This window comes from Pelobates fuscus, chromosome 11 (assembly GCF_036172605.1).
Source record: "Pelobates fuscus isolate aPelFus1 chromosome 11, aPelFus1.pri, whole genome shotgun sequence".
Classification (NCBI taxonomy): Eukaryota; Metazoa; Chordata; class Amphibia; order Anura; family Pelobatidae; genus Pelobates; species Pelobates fuscus.
Window position 1 is genome coordinate 91,284,312 of NC_086327.1, and position 21,001 is coordinate 91,305,312.

The window sequence follows — 21,001 nt, forward strand, 5'->3', positions numbered from 1 at the left end:
TCATACGGTATGGTATCCTAAAATTCTGTACTTCCCCCTGGAACACCCCATTGCTGCCTGTTCAAAAGCCCGGTACAGATGAGTATCGCCCTGTGCAGGACTTGAGAGCAGTCAATGATGCGGTCGTAAGTACACACCCAGTTGTGCCCAATCCATATAACCTGCTTGCTTTAATTCCGGGCGGGGCTACCTATTTTACTGTCTTAGATCTCAAAGATGCCTTCTTTTGCCTTCGAATTGCTGCGGAAAGCCAGTGTATCTTTGCATTCCAATGGGAAAATGCTGTAACGGTCTCGAAACGCCAGATGACTTGGACAAGACTGCCCCAAGGGTTTAAAAATTCACCCACCCTATTTGGATCAGCTTTAAGTCAAGACTTACTGGATTTCAAGTCCATCCCAGGAGAGTGTGTACTATTGCAATATGTAGATGATTTGTTGATAGCGGCAGTTACAAGAGAAATATGTCAGCAAGCAACACATGATCTACTACACATTCTCTGGAAGGCAGGATACAAGGTGTCCAGGAAGAAAGCTCAGTTGTGTCAGCCGACTGTCAAGTGTCTGGGATTCCATATCTCTGAAGGTCAAAGAATAATGGGGCCAGAGAGAAAAGAAGCTGTATGCCAAATACCAATACCCAAGAATAGAAGACAAGTGCGGGAATTCTTGGGGGCAGCAGGCTTCTGTAGGATATGGATTCCCAGTTATGCGATATTGGCGAAACCTCTTTACACAGCTATAAAAGGTACAGAACACGATCCCTTCCTATGGACCCCTGAACAGCAAAAGGCATTTGAAGATGTGAAGAAGGCTTTGATGAGTGCCCCAGCATTAGGTCTACCTGATCATACACGTCCATTCTACTTATATGTACATGAGCAAAGAAGAATGGCTGTGGGAGTATTGACACAATACTTGGGATCATGGCAAAGACCTGTTGCATATATGTAAAAACAACTGGATGCAGTGGCCAGTGGTCTTCCACCTTGTCTAAGAGCCGTAGCTGCCGCCGCCCTGCTGGTAGCCGAAGCTGATAAACTCACTCTGGGTCAAGAACTCTATGTGCGAGTCCCGCACGCAGTACAAACGTTGCTAGACTATAAAGGCAATCATTGGTTTAGTAACAGCCGCATGACTAAGTATCAAGCTATGTTGTGTGAAAACCTCAGAAAACATTTCTACATACCAAGATTGTCCAACTTGACTCAAGCCATTGTACGAAGATGTGTAATATGTGCTAAGAATAATGCAAGGCAAGGACCAGTGAAACCACCAGGAGTCCAGTATATGGGGGGACTCCCAATGTCCGATCTTCAAATAGACTATACAGTAATGCCTAAATCCGGTGGACATCGCTACCTACTAGTAGTTGTGTGTACCTATTCAGGTTGGGTAGAAGCATGTCCTACTCGTACAGAGAAAGCAGGAGAAGTTGTACGATTCCTGTTACGAGAAATAATACCCCGATATGGACTACCATGCTCTATAGGATCGGATAATGGTCCAGCCTTTGTTCACCATTGCCTACAACAACAGACTCATATGCTTGGTATTAAGTGGAAGCTTCATACGGCATATAGACCTCAGAGCTCTGGGAAAGTAGAAAGGATGAACAGAACTATTAAGAACCAATTGGCAAAGATGTGTCAAGAGATTTAGCTTAAGTGGAATGTTCTTTTGCCCATAGCTCTGTTACGTATTCGTAGTACACCTACCAGAAGGATGGGTCTCTCACCTTTTGAAATCATGTATGGGCGTCCACCTTCCGTACTTGGTAACTTAAGGGGGGATTTGAGTCAGTTGGGAGAAGGAATTACCCGGCAGCAGGTTGTAGAGTTGGGTAAAACTATGGAGGAGGTACAGAAATGGGTACAAGATAGATTACCTGTGAATATTTATCCCCCTGTTCATAGCTATCATCCAGGAGATCAAGTATGGATTAAAGAGTGGAACAGTATACCGTTAGGGCCTAAGTGTAGGGGTCCTTATGTTGATCTTTTGTCTACCCCTACAGCAATAAAGGTGGCTGAAGTGACTCCGTGGATTCATCACTCCAGGGTTAAACCCGCAGCAGTAGATTCTTGGCAAGCTACACCAGATCCAGAGAATCCCTGCAAGATCCGGTTAAAGCGCACGACTCAGTCGGAGTGACGAGGAGATATCGGGATTACAAGTGTGTTTAAAGAGATCAGAAGTGAGTGTTTTTGACGGCCATAATAAAGCCTGACCACTTACCCACGTGTCATAGCCAGGGTGTCTCGAAGGGACCTCTGTGAAGGGAAGAGCAGAACTCCATTCCTTGCAGCCCTTACATCCTGGAAGCTGAGGTGCCATCGCACGGACGAAGACTGAGGATGAAGACGTCGAAAGAAGTGCTTTTGATAATATGTATTTTTATGTTTTTTATTATTCAGGAAGGTAGAGGTACTGACACACCTAGCTGTGAGGTTTGCATTAAGACTACTATAACAGGTAATCATATTTCCCAGACCCTTATTTGGCATTCACAATATGAGTGTAAAGGATATGTATCCAGGTGTAGATACTTAGGTATAGAGTATAGTGTATGCCATTTAGGAGTAGGCGAACCTAAGTGCTTCAATCCAGAGTATCAACCCCGTACAATTTGGTTGACCCTCCGGAATGGAGACCCACAGGGGACCCTAAGAAATAAAACAGTATTAGAAACCGTACATTCTTCGGGTGTTCTGCTATTTGATGCATGTAAGGCGATATCAAGTGGTAGAAAACCGTGGAATGTATGCGGGGATCTTAAGTGGGAGAGAACGTATGGGTCTAACGATAAGTATATTTGTCCCAGTAGTAAAAACAAATATGTAAGTCCAAAATGCCCAGATAAGGATTATAATTATTGCCCATATTGGTCTTGTGTGGGGTGGGCAACTTGGGGACAGACAGTAGATAAGGATATGATTGTTACTAAGTTGCCTACCAAACCGTATTGTAAGTCTATGGAGTGTAGCCCAGTCCATATACTTATTAATAATCCTGAACAATTTATAGATAGGTCGGGAACTTATTTGGGTTCCAGATATATGGGACGGGTTTGGATCCTGGGACAATATTATTTATAGGGATAGAGACCGATACCGTAGCATCCCAAACTCATCAGGTTTTCCATTCTTTTTATGAAGAGATGAGTGTAGAAAATAAGATCCCCCATAATGCTAAGAACCTGTTTATAGATTTAGCTGAAAGTATTGCTGGTAGTCTTAATGTGACCAACTGCTATGTGTGTGGAGGTACTAACATGGGAGACCAATGGCCCTGGGAAGCAAAGGAGGTAATGTATTCTGGTTCTGAGACAATTGAACAAATAATATCTTCTCAAGCCGATTATCAAATGAGTGTTAGAGGTAAATCTGAGTGGCGATTAAAGACCTCCATCATAGGTTATGTTTGCATAGCAAGGAAAGGAATAATGTTTAATACATCTGTAGGAGAATTAACTTGTCTAGGGCAAAAAGCTTATGATGATAATACACAGAATACAACCTGGTGGTCGGCTTCAAATGTCTCAGAACCACCTAACCCGTTTGCAAGTTATACCAAGTTAAAGGACGTGTGGTTTGATCTATCACATCTAGTTGGAAAGCCCCAGCAAATTTGTACTGGATCTGTTGTAAGAAGGCCTATTCTGAGTTACCACAGGACTGGGAAGGGGCATGTGTGTTAGGTATGCTCAAACCATCCTTCTTCTTGTTGCCTATTGAAACAGGAGAGACTTTGGGAGTTAAAGTATATGATGTGAATCATAGGAAGAAAAGGGGACCCCTAGAGATAGGTACCTGGGAAGATAATGAATGGCCTCCTCAGCGTATTATAGATTATTATGGGCCAGCCACTTGGGCAGAGGATGGTACTTTTGGATATAGGACCCCAATATATATGCTCAACCGCATTATAAGGTTACAGGCGGTGGTTGAGATAATTACCAATGAGACATCGCAAGCGCTCAATCTCCTAGCGAAGCATAATACTAGGATGAGGACAGCCGTTTACCAAAATAGATTAGCTTTGGATTACCTATTGGCAGTAGAGGGAGGTGTATGTGGGAAGTTTAACCTAAGCAATTGCTGTCTTCAAATAGATGATGAAGGGCAAGCAATAGCTGAGCTTACTAGCCATATGGTTAAACTAGCGCATGTGCCTACTCAGGTATGGAAAGGGTATAATCCAAGTAGTTGGTTTGGTAACTGGTATGAGCAGTTTGGAGGACTTAAGGCATTGGTAGGGGGAGTCATGCTAATTTTGATGCTGTGTCTTCTCCTACCATGTCTTGTTCCTTTGGTAGTTAGGTCTGTGCAGAGCATCATAGAAAATATAGCAGAAAGAAAGGCTGCTGCACAGATAATGGCCATATATAGATATGAGGCTCTAAATCAGGGAGAACCAGTGCAGGAAGAGGAATGTTGAGGGATTCATATCATTAATCGCAAAGTCTGGTCTGGTTCATGGCAACCTGAGGTATATGCAAACTAAGGTTAAGTGATGCCTCCGTAATTGTGAAAATATCAGAGGCATCAAAGGGGGGAATGTGGTGGAATCTCGGTAAAAATAAATTTAGTAGGCCGAGATTACCACGTGGCATGTGTACGTGCATATACTGGTGTATCGGTCGGTTGGTTGCACGTGGCAAAGATACGATCAGTAGTGTACGGAGCATGTGCGAGCATACCGGATGTAGTATTCCCCTCCTCCATTGTGCTGGGCAAGCCATGCGGTCAAACCGGAAGTTAGTTCTTGTCGATTGATTGGGCAAGAGTATGTGTGGGTGGAGCTTATTATGGGAGGAGTTACATGCCTTTATAAGGAGCATACACTATTGTCCGGGGCTCAGATCTTGTTGTATTTTGGTGACATTAGTCCCTCTGAGTCCCGATCGGTGAACCAAATAAAGAATCTCTTCCTTCCTGAAGAAACCTGTGTCCATCTCTCTGTGCTTGGCTTCCGTCAGTTTCTCCGGTATCAATAGGGAATACCACCTCCCCCCTAACATCGTCTGATAAGATATTTCAAGGTATATCTGCTATTAAAAAAATATCATAAAAAACAACAAACAATACAAAGTGTGTATTTAAAAAATAAAAATTAAAAAAATACGAATTTACTGAGCTGCTGGGATTAATTTAAATCATTACAGAGATTATGAATACCTAACCCCACCTTTAGTGTCAAATGAGGAGTGACACACATAATTTTAAATGAACACAGCACTGACACACACAGGGCTGCCTCTCCAGTTATAGAGCTCTTTCTGCATACCAGGACAATGCTGTTCATTCAGCATGGCTCCAGGCATGTGGTTTCCTACAGAGGAGGGGGGATCAAACCAAATAACCTCTGTGAAACAAAGCATACTTCAATCATAAATTGATATTATTAACCCTCTTTTCAAATTGCAATAAAATAACTTGGAATGCACATGCATAGTTTTCATCAGTAAAAATCATTTAGTGCAAACATTAAATACCTAAAACTTCCACCCCTATAGTGGTTGATAATGCAGTGACCCAAGCCTAGCAACAGCAGTCCCCTGCCTCAGAAATAGCTTTGAGAGCAAGGAATGTGAGCACATTGCTGTAACCTAGCTGAGGTGAAGGGCTGCTTGCTGGGAGTGAGTATGTTTCATTTAGGAATCAGTGGAACTCTGTAACATTCTATGTATATTGGCTTATTGTGCTTTGTGAATAGCAAGCCTAGAAAATGCTAATAGGCTTGTGGGTTGTGTATACACTTCCTGGTGGCTGGATCTTCAGATGTTTAATAAAATGTTCAACCAAACTAGATTATGCTGTGTGCCTCTCCTCAAACTGGGGCTGGACTACAATTCTTAACACCCTTAGCCACACCCCCAGCTATTTGAGAAGTACTACTCTCATCATGCTTTGGATGGCAAGGCATTCTAACTCAGCTGAGAAAAAATACCTTTTGGCCATTTCTTTGTAATTGGTCTTTGGATTATAATTCTCATAAAACTGCAGGTTTTGCAGCCTGAGTATTAACGTTTTATTATATAAAATAAATCTTGTTTTTGGTAATTGGCTTCCATGGTACCCCCCCGACTTAATTTTTTGTTGCTATACATAGTAATAACACAGCCAGAGTCTTGATGCTAAATACAGAAGGACAATATACTTGTGGTTTTAGTTGTGCATTGTGGTACTTAAAAGCAGAACTGTTAAATGGAGGCTGAAATGGCCAAATTTGAGCGTAGCAGAGTCCTGAGTTGGAGAATTTTGTCATTTTTTTAAATTATAGTTCGTACTTTAGTACATAAACCCGTAGTGTATAAAGAGGGGGTCAACATTTGTTACATATATTGCGATTTATATACTTTTAAATGCAAATATATTTCAAACCTGGTTAGCAATAGACAGGTCCTAGGTTCCTTTTGTCCGCAAATTAAAAATTTGAAGAAACATATGCTATATGGTTTACGTCATTTTTATATGTAACTTATAGAATTAATTATACCCCATGTTCGTACAGAGTTCTCCAAACTCTGGCCCTCCAGATGTTGCTGTACTACAACTCGCATGATTCTCTGGCTATTTCATTCAAAGAATCATGCATGTTGTAGTTCAGCACCATCTTGAGGGCCAGAGTTTGGAGAACCCTGGTTTAGACTGTAAGTTTGTTTGAGCATGGCCTTTTTTCCTGTATGCCTAAATTTGGCAAAAAATGGGCACCATTGATTGGCTGACAATACTGGCCTAACCAACTTCTGCCAATCACTGCAGTTTAGGTCAGATGAAATTGACACTGTTAATCCCACGTTATCAATGTGGCCGAGATGGGGGTGGACTCTGGGCCCCCGGAAGACCCTCCGTTCTCCTTCTTCTTATTCCGCAGTGCTTTACAATAAAAGGGGAATTGAGATGAGGTAGATGAGGACCCTGCTCAAACGCGCTTACAGTCTAGAGGAGGTGGGGTATAAAAACACAATAGGAAGGGTATTGAGTGAGACAGCAAATAGACATGTGGGAAAGTAGCAGAACTGTATTCTCATTGAAGTGGTCTGGTTGCAGTGTACATTACTGCAGTTTTTAATAACTCCACCTCTAGCTAGCTGTCTTCTGGCTGTTGTGAGGAAAGTGGGGGTGACCGGGGGACACTATAGTTTCCTTTTTAATATGAATGAAATCTTTTTTCAGTTTTTACACATTGAAATTTACCAGATTTGCTTGCTGGGCCAATTTTATTTCCTAAACATAATACTTCTTTAATGTTTTTGCATTGGAGAGAGAGAGAATAATCAAAAAAGCTAAATACTTTCAATGATACTACAAGAGTATGCATCAAAATGCTTACCTTTCTCCAGCGCCAGGCTCCCTCGGCGCTGGGGACTCTCCTTCCTCTTCCGACGTCACCCTCTGTATGCGCATGCGCGGCAAGAGCCGCGTGTGCATTCAATCAGTCCATAGAAAAGCATTTCTCAATTGATTTTCACAGCATTTCTCAATTGATTTTTTTTGGGTGTCTATAGTGGTCCTATAAAGTGAATCTGTCATCACAGCCTAATGTAGAACAAATCCTAATCAAACATAATTTTGTCATAACGATACATTTTATATATATATATATATATATATATATATATATACAGTTGCTTTCGTAGATATTAAGAAGTAACTCACCTCTCCAGCATGCCAACATCCTCATCACTGCACTTGATCACTGCTATTTTAACCTTAAAGTTTCATTTCTCTTGTCAGTTCTTTGCTATTGGTAGTATTCTGAATGGAACCCCATCACTTTAAATGGAAGCTGTGAAGAAATCTTGCCACGGTTTTCAACATGATGTTTTGTTTTGTTTTTCTTTTTCATTCCAAATACTCCATGATCCACTTTAACAGTTTAGTGCCTGTTAAGTGCTTATGTTATATTATCGCGTTTTTTTTGTATTGATTTTTTTATGCATTTTATGTGTTATCACAACAATGCATTAATAGCATGTAGTAAAATATAAATTGTTGCAGCGCTAATAATGCTGCACTATTTAGAATCGTAAAGCTTTTTTTTTTTTTTTTAAATCCTGTGCCTTTAAGAAGTGATTTTCTGGTGCCTCTAGTGGCTAAGCTTACAATTTATTTAAACAAAGATTCATAGCAGCATATGGTGCTGTTTAAATCCTGAATCACCGCATAACTTAAAAATCTCCTAATCAAGGAGTCCAAACCTTCTTTTAAATATCTAATACATGAAGCATGCCTGTATTTGGTCAGGCCCATACTCGGGGGTACTGCAGCGTGAGCCTTTTTATATTACAGGCCTTATAGCAGTACATGGGGGGGGGGGGAATTTGCACCTAAAATGTACACAGTTTGTTCTTATCCTGTGTGTTTTGATTGGATGTGTTTTGAACCAAGATGCTCCTCTATAATTTTGTTAAAGTGTATATAGTCCCTGATTACAGAAATATGTTTTTCACGTATGTTTTATAGTTTCGTTTTTTTTCCCCCAAGCACCTTCCAGCTGTCTCAAGTTTTCAGATCCGTAAACGGGGCAATCCAAGCACAGTATTCACGGCTGCTTATTGCAGTGTTTATGGGTGAATTTGTATGGGTAAGCAGAATTGGACCACCCAAATTGCTGTGAACTCTGTAAAGAGTGTAAGTCGATTCGGTGCCAGCAGTTAACAGCAGCTCAGTGTGGCTGAATACTGCTTATCCATACAAGTATTTTTGAAAGCATAATGAGGAAAGTGAAACCTTCTAATATTAAGTCTTAAGCCGAGGAGGTAGGCTTTGTGTGCAAGTAAGCCACCAGTTTTTATCAAAACCTTCGCACTGTAATAACTGGGGAATAGGACTTAAAATATCAATCCTTGAAGGGACACTGTAGTCCCAGTCCCCTCAACCCTGCATGGGTAATTTATTGCAGTTTTTGAGAAACTGCACTTATTATATTGGAGTGTTAACTCCGCATCTAGTGGCTGTCTACTTCCGGGTGGTTAGACGACTTTTGGTCATCTGACAGTGGTCGTCCTTACGCTCTGCATGAGGACATCCAGCCAGCGTCACCCAAAGAACCATAGTAAAGCATTTTACAATGCTTTCCTATGGGGGAAGTCCTAATGTGAGCCTGGCGATCGCCACACATGCACATTAGGTCTCCCTGTGGGCTGAAGTTGGTGGAGGAGAGTGGAGATGGAGCCTGAACCAGCACGAAGGGACATGTATGGTTTTATTTGTGGGAAAAAAACTCTCTAGAAGAGTGGGAATACCAGGAGCTGGCTTGGTGACTAATGGCTAAAATACTACTAAATAGAGAATAAAAATATAAAAAAATATCAATATGTGGTACTATGCCTTTAAATCTGGAATAGACAAAGTATCCCTATAAATGTGCAAAAATGTGAATAAAGGTGCTATGAGTGGAGATCTCAAATAAACGGAATATCCCTTTAAATGTGCAAAAAGAATGCTGCTATGCCTTTAAATATCCTTTAAGAATGTGCAAACATGCAAAGCAGTGCTATATAGGGGGGTGATAAATAGAAAAAAAAAAATATATATATATATATATATATATATATATATATATATATATATATATATATATATATATATATATATATATAAATACAAAAAGGTAAAAATGAGAGACCAAATTCTCTGCTGGATGACCAACAAATATGTATGAAACTGGTGTCTATATCCCAAACAACATGAGGGATAAATGATACCTGTTGCAAATAATATACTATGTAAAAGATAGAAGTAACAAATAAGCTATACAGTACAAGGAACTGTTAGCTTTAGGCAATAAAAATGGAAACAATATATCGCTGGAAAACTGAAGCATAAAACTGGATCACTTCATATAAAAAATGCCAGTTTATTGAATATATTAAAATAACTTGGAAAAAGTTAAATATAATAAAAATACAGGTCACACTTTTTTTTGTGTGCATTGTATGAAAATGCTGTGATGTATTTGTGTAAAAGCAGCCATTCGCCGGTTTTAGTTCACTTTCGTTCTTCCCCTTCTCTCCACTTTGCAATTAGTAGTAGTTCATTCTCCCCATTGCATCACATTCCCATTGCAAGTAGAAGTAGCGCAATCCCCACCCCTTCCTCATTACCAGTAATTTTAACTCACTCCAGCTACACGTAACTTGCAATGACGTCCTGTATAGTTAGAGCAATCTAAATACAAGAGTGAAAGTTTTGACCCCTGCACTACAAATAAACTTCAGAGTTCTCTTGCTCGGGTGATGTCCTACTTTTCTTTTTCTTTTTCTTTTACAAAAAAAATTGCAGATTTAAGTAGAAATTGGCACTTTTATCAATGAATGTGGTTACACCTCCTTGCTGTCAATCAGACAACAGGTCCTGTTACTTCCTGGTTTGGTTAACTCAGTGGAGATAAACCCAAGAGGTAGCAATTGCCCAGAGTCTTGCAAAGACTTTTCATTGAGAAGTTTGTGATTGGACAGCTTTAGAAAGTCTTAGATGGGGAAACAGGAAACAGGGAACGGCTTGCAAAGGCTGCAGAGCTGATGCGCGGTGAGTGCCACACTCTCATCCAAAAATGCTAGTTTCTGAGATGTTCTTGCAGAAGCACCTCTAGTGGTTGTCTGGAAGATTGCCACTAGAGGTGTGTAACTACTAAAACTACAGGGAAGCTGCACCCAGGCCTTTTATTGAGATGATGTCATCTGATTGCCTTTAGTGGTCCTTTAATTATTATTTTAATAGGGATGCCTGTACAACTGTGAGCATGGGATTTTATGGGTGCTAGTGTCTGATGCAAGCATTGGTTTCCAGCAGTGGGCGAAAAAAATTTAATAAAAACGATCAGATGAAATATTTCAACAAATCTGTTGCCCTAACACATGTAACTAAATCTAAAAGGGTTTTATATAGATACTGAGGTTACCACCAGCAGTTTAGAAATAGAACTGAATTAACATTCTAAATAAAGTTGCAGCTCAGAGACACTGGACGAAGCTCAGATTGTGACTAAACTTTCCAGTATACTACGCAATGCTCCTAAAGATTATATTTTCAGCTCTGTGAATTCCTGAACAGTGACATGTCAGCTGACTAAAGCGTAGTGACTGTCACAACCCACACTCCACCTTTCTGCTTATGTCAGACATACACTGGCCCTGTCACGTGCAACCATGCATGTCTAGTCCGTATAAGATCTCTCTCTCTCTCTCTCTCATTTCGCAAGTATATCGGTGGTAAGCGGACTGTTTGTAGAAGGTATAAAATAAGGTTTAGAGGAGATTTGTCATTTGTAAATACTTAATCATTAGAGCATAAACGCCTGTCTGTTATCGTTATCGTCTTAATAATAAGATTTTATTTTAGTTGACTTAAATGAATTCTCCTACTGTAGTGGTTATAGTACCAGAAGTGCCCTGACACAGAAGTTAACGTGCCTGGAGTCTGCTGGTCACCTCCTCCTCTGCAGTAGGTTTTAACCTGGGAATAAAAAGCTCGAGGGCATTAGAAGCTACTTTCAAACCGAGAATAAGAAACTATATTAAAGATTGGGAAGCGGCAATCCGTAAATAACTTGCCACAGACATGTTAAACAAATCTAATTATTTAGTGGGCTAAATATAACAAGTATATAATTTTCAGAGAACATCTAGACCAGGGATAGGCAACCTTCGGCACTCCAGATGTTGTGGACTACATCCCCCACAATGCTCTTACACCCATAATACTGGCAAGGCATCATGGGAGGTGTAGTCCAAAACATCTGGAGTGCCGAAGGTTGCCTATGCCTGATCTAGACTATGCCTCCACTCAAACGTGCCATTTCCTATTTAAATACAAATTGTCTTCCTGTGTATAAATCGCAGAACAGTACACTCCGACATGTACTTTTCTGATATCCTTCATGCATTTCGTAACGTTTAAAACCTGATTCATCGTTGTAGAAGGTGTGAAAAGCAAGGCACACTTGTTGCTAATGTATAAATGTGTGGGTAGATCAGGAAGCCATCAACACTGACCATATACAGGCAGTAGGAAGTTCTTGGTGTTGCTACACTACTTCAGTTAATCTAACATGTATACTGCATATTCTTTGGATAAATAATTCTAACTTGTTTATTTGAGCTAATTTTCACAATCCACAAACTACATTTGTTGTTTTCAAGACTAATCTAGCAATGCATATTAATGCTGACATATATACATGCATAGGTTGCAAGTTTTGTCACATTGTCTTATCATAGCCAAATGTTGCACTTCTTGTTTACAGCTAAGCAGATACCTTCCCATTTGTAGTATATTACCTTAGTGGCTCCAGGTTTAATAAGTGAATAAAACTGTCCATTTTCTAAAATGCTAGTATGTACATAGAGCATGTGTGTATTCTATTAAAAATGTATGTCCATAGTTATGTACTGCAAAACAAGTCTAAAAAATACAAAAAAACAACAAATTATATAATATTCCATAATCGGCTTGCACTCATGGGAGTCAAAATACTTGTGCCTGGTGCTGTACCTGCAGTACTTCGTAATCCATAAATGGTCTGCACTCATGGAGCTTTACCTAGCTTTTATTTCAATATCAACATTACAGTTTAAAATTATAAACATATATGTAAAAAATTATGATTGGACCATTTTGCCAGCTCAGAGCATACGGCCCCATAAATCCGCAGTTCAGGCTTTGTCAGTATAACCATTGGAATAAAAAATGGAAATACATAACATTTCTACTGTTGCTGGTTTGGGAACCACTGGGTTAAACTGTTCAGCTTTTTTTAAATTTATTTTTTGTGTAAATCTGCAGACAATATATCCCCAGGTTTAAGCTCTACGCATTTTATAACTAGCCGGGTCAGTGCAAAGCGTCTTATTCCATACTATGGAATCTGAACCATTGAACGTGTTTAACCCAGCACTGCAAGGGTTGAAGTTAGATTAGGCACTAGCTGTTTAACTCTCTCTTTGCATGCATTAGAAACATGACCTCGCTCGACCACACAGATACCTTGGGCCTGTTTTTTTTTTGGAATTTTTTTTCTCTCTCTCTCTCTCTCACCCATCCATCAATTATTAACTTTCACTTCACCAGACTTGGCGTCAAGGAATAAGGAGGAGCTTTCTGTTCCTCCACCTTGCCCAGTCTATTTATTATTAATAGAGCGCCAACAAGTTCTATAGCGCTGTACAATAGGTGGACTAACAGACATTTAATTGCAACAAGACGAGCTGGACGCACAGGAATTGAGGGCCCTGCTCAAACAAGCTTACATTCTATATATTCATCCAATACGCTCTTTATTCTGGGGTCTAGACACGCTGCATCTTGGGTCAATTTGTAGAAAAAATGGTGAGGGAAGTGCTTTGAATTTTGTCTTTCTAGCACTCTCTGAGTGTTTCAAAGAGGTTATTGTTCTTACTCCGAACACCGCCTTAAGGGTTAAGAATGTTCCTGTCACTTGCTGCAGTGTGAGTCAGCCCCTGGCCCAGGGGGTTGAGCTCAATGGGGTCAGTGTCTGGCTGCAGTCTGAGACACGTGTGCATGGGAGCAGCCCACTGGGTGGAACCTTTGGAATTCCCAATGCGAACAGCTGCAGTGAGCCCAGTATTCCAGTGAGCTGGTGATGGAACACGCTCACTGCTAGATCTCCTAGGACAAGGACCGGCTTTGTGCCTGGAGAGCTGTAGCTGAATTCTTCCCCATTTCTCTTTACAAGCCACAGGTCAGTGAGCTTTAAACCAATTGAATGGCTAGATAGAGCGGCAATATTTGTATGAACATTCTGTCTGATCAGTACGGCTTGAGTGCACACCCAGAATGCCAAATTCCCTGCCTGTCTACAGTGTGTATGTACTCCTAAGGAAAAGCATGTGACTGCTAGATCAGAACAGTGTGTGCTGAGGCCTTGTGTATTTTTGTGTTCAGATGCTCTTGGGTTTGTTCACTAAACTGAGAATTTTGGAGAATTGACAAGGAAATTAGAATTTTTATTTTTATTTTTTTTAGGCAAATAGGGGAGATTCTCTAATGCTCCTGGTCTTTATTCACTGAAATAGTAAATGTGGAGAATTTAAAGAGGCTTTCACATTTTAGTTGAAAGGAACCGTATTAAAAACATTCTCCAACATGGCTGTTAAACATTTCGATCCCTTGGGGGTTTATTCACTAGATCAGGGGTTGGTAACCTTTTAGCAGTATGTTGCTAAAACAATACTTTGAAGTCCCTTTGCATGCTGGTCCTATTTATTTATTTTTTAAACTAACGTGTGTGTGCGCGTCGCTTGTGTTATGCATGGGTGCTGCAGCTGTTTTTTTAGGGTTGTATTAGTGCACATGTGGGCTGTTTTGTAATGTGTGTGTGTGTGTGTGAGAGTGTGAGAGTGTGAGAGCAGTTGCTGTATTCGTGGTACCCCTCCAATGCATACTGCTAGGACACACATTAACACAATGCTAAACACACAAACAAGCTGTTAGATTCACAGACACTGCTACTCACACACACAATGCCAAACAAACTGCAAGACTCACACCCATTGGCAATGCTGTCATTTGTTGCCACCCTCCATTTTGATTATCAGTTGGTGGCAGGAGATTGGCTTTACTAGGGTCCAGTGGGGACCAGGCTGGCCAGGTACAATTGAAGACCAGTGTTTTTGTGGGCTTCTATCCTCACGCACAGTTTCTTCTTTACAAATCCTGGTAAGAAGTGATCTCAGATCAGTTCCTACCAGTGCTGCCTCGAGAGATTTTGAGGTCTGCCCCTCAACACCTGCTACAATCAGGTGTTAGTAAATATCTGAAGTCCTACTGGGACCTCTCTTCAGGTCAGCCCCATGAGAGATCCTCAGATCTCTACAAACTTTTTTTAGGTCTGGCAGCCATGTGTTGCATGCAAAGGCCACTCCACCAGAGGTTGCTGACCCCTGGATCCCTGCTAGATCTTGAATAAAAAAAGTAAATGGCAAGATTTACAGTTCGGTACATTAGCATACATTTTGCAATTCTGAATTTATCCAATTCGGAATTTATCCAATAGCCTTCTTTGTTAAATCGCCACACATTCTTGGATAGTGACTGTCAAGAGCGTGGGCTATTGGTAAAATGGTTAAAGGACCACTATAGTGCCAGGAAAACATACTCCTTTTCCTGGCACTATAGTGCCCTGAGGGTGCCCCCACCCTTAGGGTCCCCCTCCCGCCGGGCTCTGGAGAGAGGAAGGGGTTAAAATCTTACCTTTCTCCAGCGCCAGGCTCCCTCGCTGCTGGGACTCTCCTCCCTCTTCTTCCGTCATCAGCTGAATGTGCATGCGCGGCAAGAGCCGCGCGCGCATTCAATCAGTCCATAGGAAAGCATTCTCAATGCTTTCCTATGGACGCTGGCGTCTTCTCACTGTGAAAATCACAGTGAGAAGCGCGGAAGCGCCTCTAGCGGCTGTCAATGAGACAGCCACTAGAGGCTGGATTAACCCATAGGTAAACATAGCAGTTTCTCTGAAACTGCTATGTTTACAGCAAAAAGGGTTAAACCTAGCTGGACCAGGCACCCAAACCACTTCATTAAGCTGAAGTGGTCTGGGTGCCTATAGGGGTCCTTTAATGACACCAGACCCCTGGTTACCTGTTGCTAGTCCCTTTAACCACTAAATTAACCCCTGCAATACCTTTTACACCAATACCCTAGTAAACACTTTACTGCCACCACCAAGACTTTATATCCGGGCGTCTTCTGTTACCCCACACACAGTAGAATTATAGTATCACAATCTTACTTTACTGATCAGACCTATATAATTAACCCTTTTTGGTAATGTGTTTACATGAGCTTTCCTCAGAAGAGTGAGCTCATAGAGAACAATTAAGTAAACATTTAATCTGACAAAAATGATTCACAGTGCTGTGTACATAAATACAGATAACAAATTGCAAAACAGCCCATAAAATAAAATTGGAGAAAACACAAGAGAGATATTTACTGCTTGTATATAATTCTTGTGGAAGATTCTGATGTTAAAGTTCTCCAAGTAGTTGTTAAAAAGAAAAATCTCTAATTGGAAAATTCAACATCCTCAATATATACCTTAAAACAAGTTGTTTCTAAATGGACAGACCCCTGGGCAGTGGTGTATCTTGGTTTTGTGCTGCCCTAGGCAGGACAAAACTCAGACCCCCCCCCCCCGCGCGCGCCACCCCCACCCAACCCTTCCCCCCTGCCCCGCCTTCTAAATACACACACATTCACTGACAGATACGCATACACTAGCTAACAGACACACACAGTCGGACACACACACACACTAACAAACACACACAGTCGGACACACACACACACACTAACAAACACACACAGTCGGACACACACACACACTAACAGACACACACACTGACACACACACACTGACACACACACACTGACACACACACACTGACACACACACTGACACACACACACACTAACTGACACACACACACACTAACTGACACACACACACACTAACAGACACACACACACACTAACAGACACACACACACACTAACAGACACACACACACACTAACAGACACACACACACTAACAGACACACACACACTATCAGACACACACAGTCAGAGACACACACTCACATTAACACATTTTTTTTAATTTTTTTTATTTACTCCCCCCCCCCCGCCTCCCTACCTTTGGGAATGCTGGGGGTGGGGGGGTTCTCTCATTCCCTGGTGGTCCAGTGGCTGCAGGACGGCACTGTCGGGCAGGCTGGGCGGCCGGCGAGGGAGCTCTTCCCCTGAGCTCTCTGCTCAGCTCCCTCGCGCGCCTCCGCAGAGTGAGGCTGGGAGGCGGAGCCGGAATATGACGTCATATTCCGGCTTCCAGTCTCACTCTGCGGGCGGCGCGCGAGGGAGCTGAGCAGAGAGCTCAGGGGAAGAGCTCCCTCGCCGGCCGCCCAGCAACCAGCCCAGCATGTCTGTTAGCCGCAAGGCTAACAAGGCATTTGGGGGCGGCGTCTTTTGCCGCCCCCTGGAAAATGCCGCCCAAGGCAAATGCCTTGTTTGCCTCGCGGCTAATACGCCCCTGCCCCTGGGTGGATCAGAGTTTTTTTTCCTGGCAGTTTATTGCCCACTCCATATTTTCTTAAATTACATTATCCCTTGAAGACTCCAAAGTCAGAGCATATGCACCAATAACTTTTACGATGCCCTATGTCCAGCTCTGGTGATGGTTATCTAGTAGTTGGCTTAGGCCTGGTGTAAGATCAAAGCCTACAATAAATGTTACCCCAAGGTTGACACAAACAACTCATAACATATATCAAATGCCAACTCATGCTTTGGCATGACAGTGACTACATCCCTCTACATTTTAATATCTTGCTTCAATAATGCAATGACTAAAGGTCTGTGTACAAATGGCAAATATACATCTACGCACTTTGTTTTTTTTTTTTTTTAGACTTCTAACTTTCAAATTGTGTAAATGGAATACATAACAAAAGGGTCAAATTAAACATTCTTTAAACTATAGTGCTCTTTGGGTCCCCTCCTACCCCCGTCGAACATAAGGGTTAAAAACCCTTGCTTCACTTACCTGGTAGCACTGCCGATGTCCCTCGGCGCTGGGTCATTGCCCCGGCTCCTCTGACAGGGTTATCTAAAGCGCACACGCTGCAAACGCACTAGGCCCTTCCCAAAGGAAAGCATTGAATCATTGCTTTGCTATAGAGATTTTTCTGACACTGAATGTCCTCTTGCAGTGCGTGAAAACCGCCAGTGTCAGGTGACTTAGAGTCGGTAAACTCCGGGAAGCGCCTCTAGTGGCTGTCAGGCAGTTTCTCAAAAAAGTGCTTGCATTTGTTGAAGTTGGAGTTGCTAGAAAATGCAATTATGGATTTGAAGGAAGGAACAAACTAAAAATATACTTGATTATAAATGTGGAAAGAATGGCGTTGTAATACAATAATATGTGTCATCTTTGACTTGCACTGACTTGATTTTACATTTGTTGACTATTACACCATGATGCTACTTTATGCCCAAACTCAAATTACATTGCTAGATGTATAAAGGCCTTCTCATTCCAAATGTGTTCTCATTAGCACGCCCCTTTCTACTAAACAGTGTAATTGTTTGTTATGCAAGGGCGCCATTTCATGAACAGTTGTCAATACTTCATACTGAGCATGATCCCTTGTCTTTATAGCCACTCTGTCAATCTTAAGTATTTGATCAACAGAATCTTTATAAAATATTCACAATAACTGCATTGGAGTTTCTGTGCAGTCAAAAGATATCATGAGACAAAGTATCTTGTCTTATAAAAAATATACCATCAAGTTTGGCATTTTTCAGTTATCACTAGCAAAGGCTATGGGAATTGTGTTGTCTTCTCGTGAATCGCAAGACTTGGCCTGTGGAAGATCTTGCAGGATCCTCCATAGACCTCAATGCTGTACTTGCGTGCATGCAAATACAGATCTGTTAAATATAAGGATAAGCAAGCAATATAAAAAACAACAAACTGGCAATTGACAGTTCTTTTTTTTTTTTTAAATGGCAAAATGATCATCTTGATGCATTTTACACCTGCTGGGGTGTTTATCAGTAAAGTCTGGTGAGTATAGCCTGTCCCTGCAAAATGTTTAATTTAAACATTGCCTTTTCAGAGAAAAGTGTTTAACATTGCTGTCTAGGGGCAGCTTCAGTGGCAGTCACTCAGACGGCCACTAGAGGTGCTTCCTAGGTCAGTGATGCACAATGTCTCCCCGGTCTGCATGGAGATGCTGTACTTTCCCCATAGAGATGCATTGATTCAATGTATTTCTATGAGGAGATGCTGTTTGGCCAGGGTGGCGTTTGACTCCGACCCCTTCCCGGTTCCTTCGCTGAGATCATCAATACTGATGTCAGCCAAGGTGGTGGATTGGGCCGGGGCCAATGCAAGCAGACCTACGCAGTGCTGGAAATAAGGTGAGTTTTCTGCTTATTTAAGTGGGGCCACGAGGTTCTAATAAATGTTATTGTTTTCACATTTAGATTATTGTTGTGTGGCTGGTGTTATTTTATATTTAGATTGTTAGTATTCTGTGCCTGGGGTTATTATAAATTAGTTTATTATCGTTATTGTGGCTGCGGTTATTTTATAAATTTTATTTTTATGATGGTTATTATTTTTATGTGGCTGGGGCTATTATAAATGTTATTTTTATTATATTTTTACTTTTAGATTACTATTACTATAGTTATGTGGCCATGCCTACTGTATGATCTCCCTCCCGGCCCCGGTCTCACGCTGTCTCTTTGTCTTTCTCTCTCCTGGCAGATGAGTAGCCACTAAGGCCGGATTCAGCATGGAGAGCCCAATGCCCCCGGACAGTCCGCTGCCCCCCGACTCCTCGCTGCCTTTCTATGACCCGTCTCATGCCCTGCACTTGCTGCGGGGGATCAGTGAGCTGCGGGCTGAGCAGAAGTTCTTTGACATGACGGTGAGTGCGGGCGGCCAGGACTTTCCGTGTCACCGTACTGTGCTGGCAGCTGCCTCACTCTACTTCCGTGCCATGTTCGCTGGCCGCCTCCGGGAGAGCCAGGCCCGGCGGGTGGAGCTGCACCAGGTCACGGGGCCCACGCTGGGCTTGCTGCTCGACTTCTGCTACACGGGCCGAGTCACAGTCACACAGGACAACGTGGAGCTGCTGCTGCAGGCCGCTGACCTCTTCCAGTTCCCGTCTGTTAAGGAGGCATGCTGCCAGTACCTGGAGCGCCAGCTGGATGTCACCAACTGCCTGGAGATCCAGGAGTTTGCCGAGGCCTACTCGTGTCGGGGCCTGGCCGAGAGCACCAAACGCTTCATTCTGGCCCACATGGTGGCACTAGCTCAAGCCCGTGAGCTGGAGCGCCTTCCCTGGAGTCGGGTGCTGGAGTATGTGCGCGATGACCGGCTGTGCGTCGACAAGGAGGAGACTGCCTACCAGCTGGTGCTGAGCTGGGTCCAGGCCGACCTGCCGCACCGCCAGCACCGCCTGCCTGAGCTCTTCCAGCATGTCCGGCTGCCCTTCATCCGCCGATACTACCTGCTGGCCCAGGTGGAGAGTGACCCACTGGTGTACCGGAGCCCGGCCTGCCTACAGCTCATCGGAGAGGCCCGGGCCTTCCAGTCCTGCGAGTACGACCGTCACGACAGGCCCTGCGAACGCATGAGGCCCCGGCCCTCCACAGGCCTGGCCGAGATCCTGGTGGTGATTGGCGGCTGCGACCAGGACTGCGATGAGCTGGTTACCGTGGACTGTTACAACCCCCAGACCGGGCAATGGAGGTACCTGGCTGAATTCCCCGAGCACCTGGGAGGTGGGTACAGCATGGCAGCCCTGGGCAACGACATCTATGTGACAGGTGAGTCAGTTCGTAATTATAACACTGTGACAAGGGACATTACAGCATGGCATCCCTGGGTCATAACATGTATGTAACATACCACACCGCATGCCATCCATGTACATAACCTGTATGTGACATTATAGCATGGCATCCCTGGGTCATAACCTGTATGTGACATTCTACCACAGCATAATAAATAACGGTTCAGGCACTCTGGGATATCAAAAATAGTAGCTTTATTGAGGCAAAAGCAGCAACATTTCGACCCAACTGGGTCTTGATCAAGCTTGAAAAGGACCCGGTGGGGTCGAAACATTCCTGTTTTCACCACAATAAAGCTGCTATTTTTGTTATCCTGGAGTGACTGAACTGTTATTAATTCTGCATATCTTGGAAGGGAGGCCTGGCCATCCCTGGCTTCAGAGCACCTGAGTTATTTGGTGAGTGTGTTATCCAGTACGTCTCTTTTATGCCACAGCATGGCATTAATGGGTCATAACATACATGTAACATTATACCACAGCATGGCATTCCTAGGTCATAACATGCATGTGACATTATACCACAGCATGGCATCCCTGGGTCATAATCTCTATATCACTGGTGACCACGTAACACAGAGTAGCATCCCCTCGGTAATGTTATCAATA

The 21,001-nt window shown here is 42.6% G+C and overlaps 1 protein-coding gene across 2 annotated transcripts in view; it reads left to right on the top strand.

The window, feature by feature from the left end:
* The first annotated feature begins 5,574 nt into the window (after nt 1-5,574).
* The window catches only part of KLHL21 (kelch like family member 21), a 36,145-nt gene continuing 20,718 nt past the window's right edge, over nt 5,575-21,001 (top strand). Inside the window, exons 1-2 of one of the 2 annotated variants that reach the window (XM_063436807.1) lie at nt 5,575-5,648; nt 19,300-20,366. In XM_063436807.1, the coding sequence (XP_063292877.1) occupies nt 19,328-20,366 (1,039 nt within the window). In that variant the 5' untranslated portion in view covers nt 5,575-5,648; nt 19,300-19,327. Of the gene's footprint in view, nt 5,649-13,582; nt 13,710-19,299; nt 20,367-21,001 lie in introns of those variants that run through there. The other variant, XM_063436806.1, reaches the window with a different exon arrangement.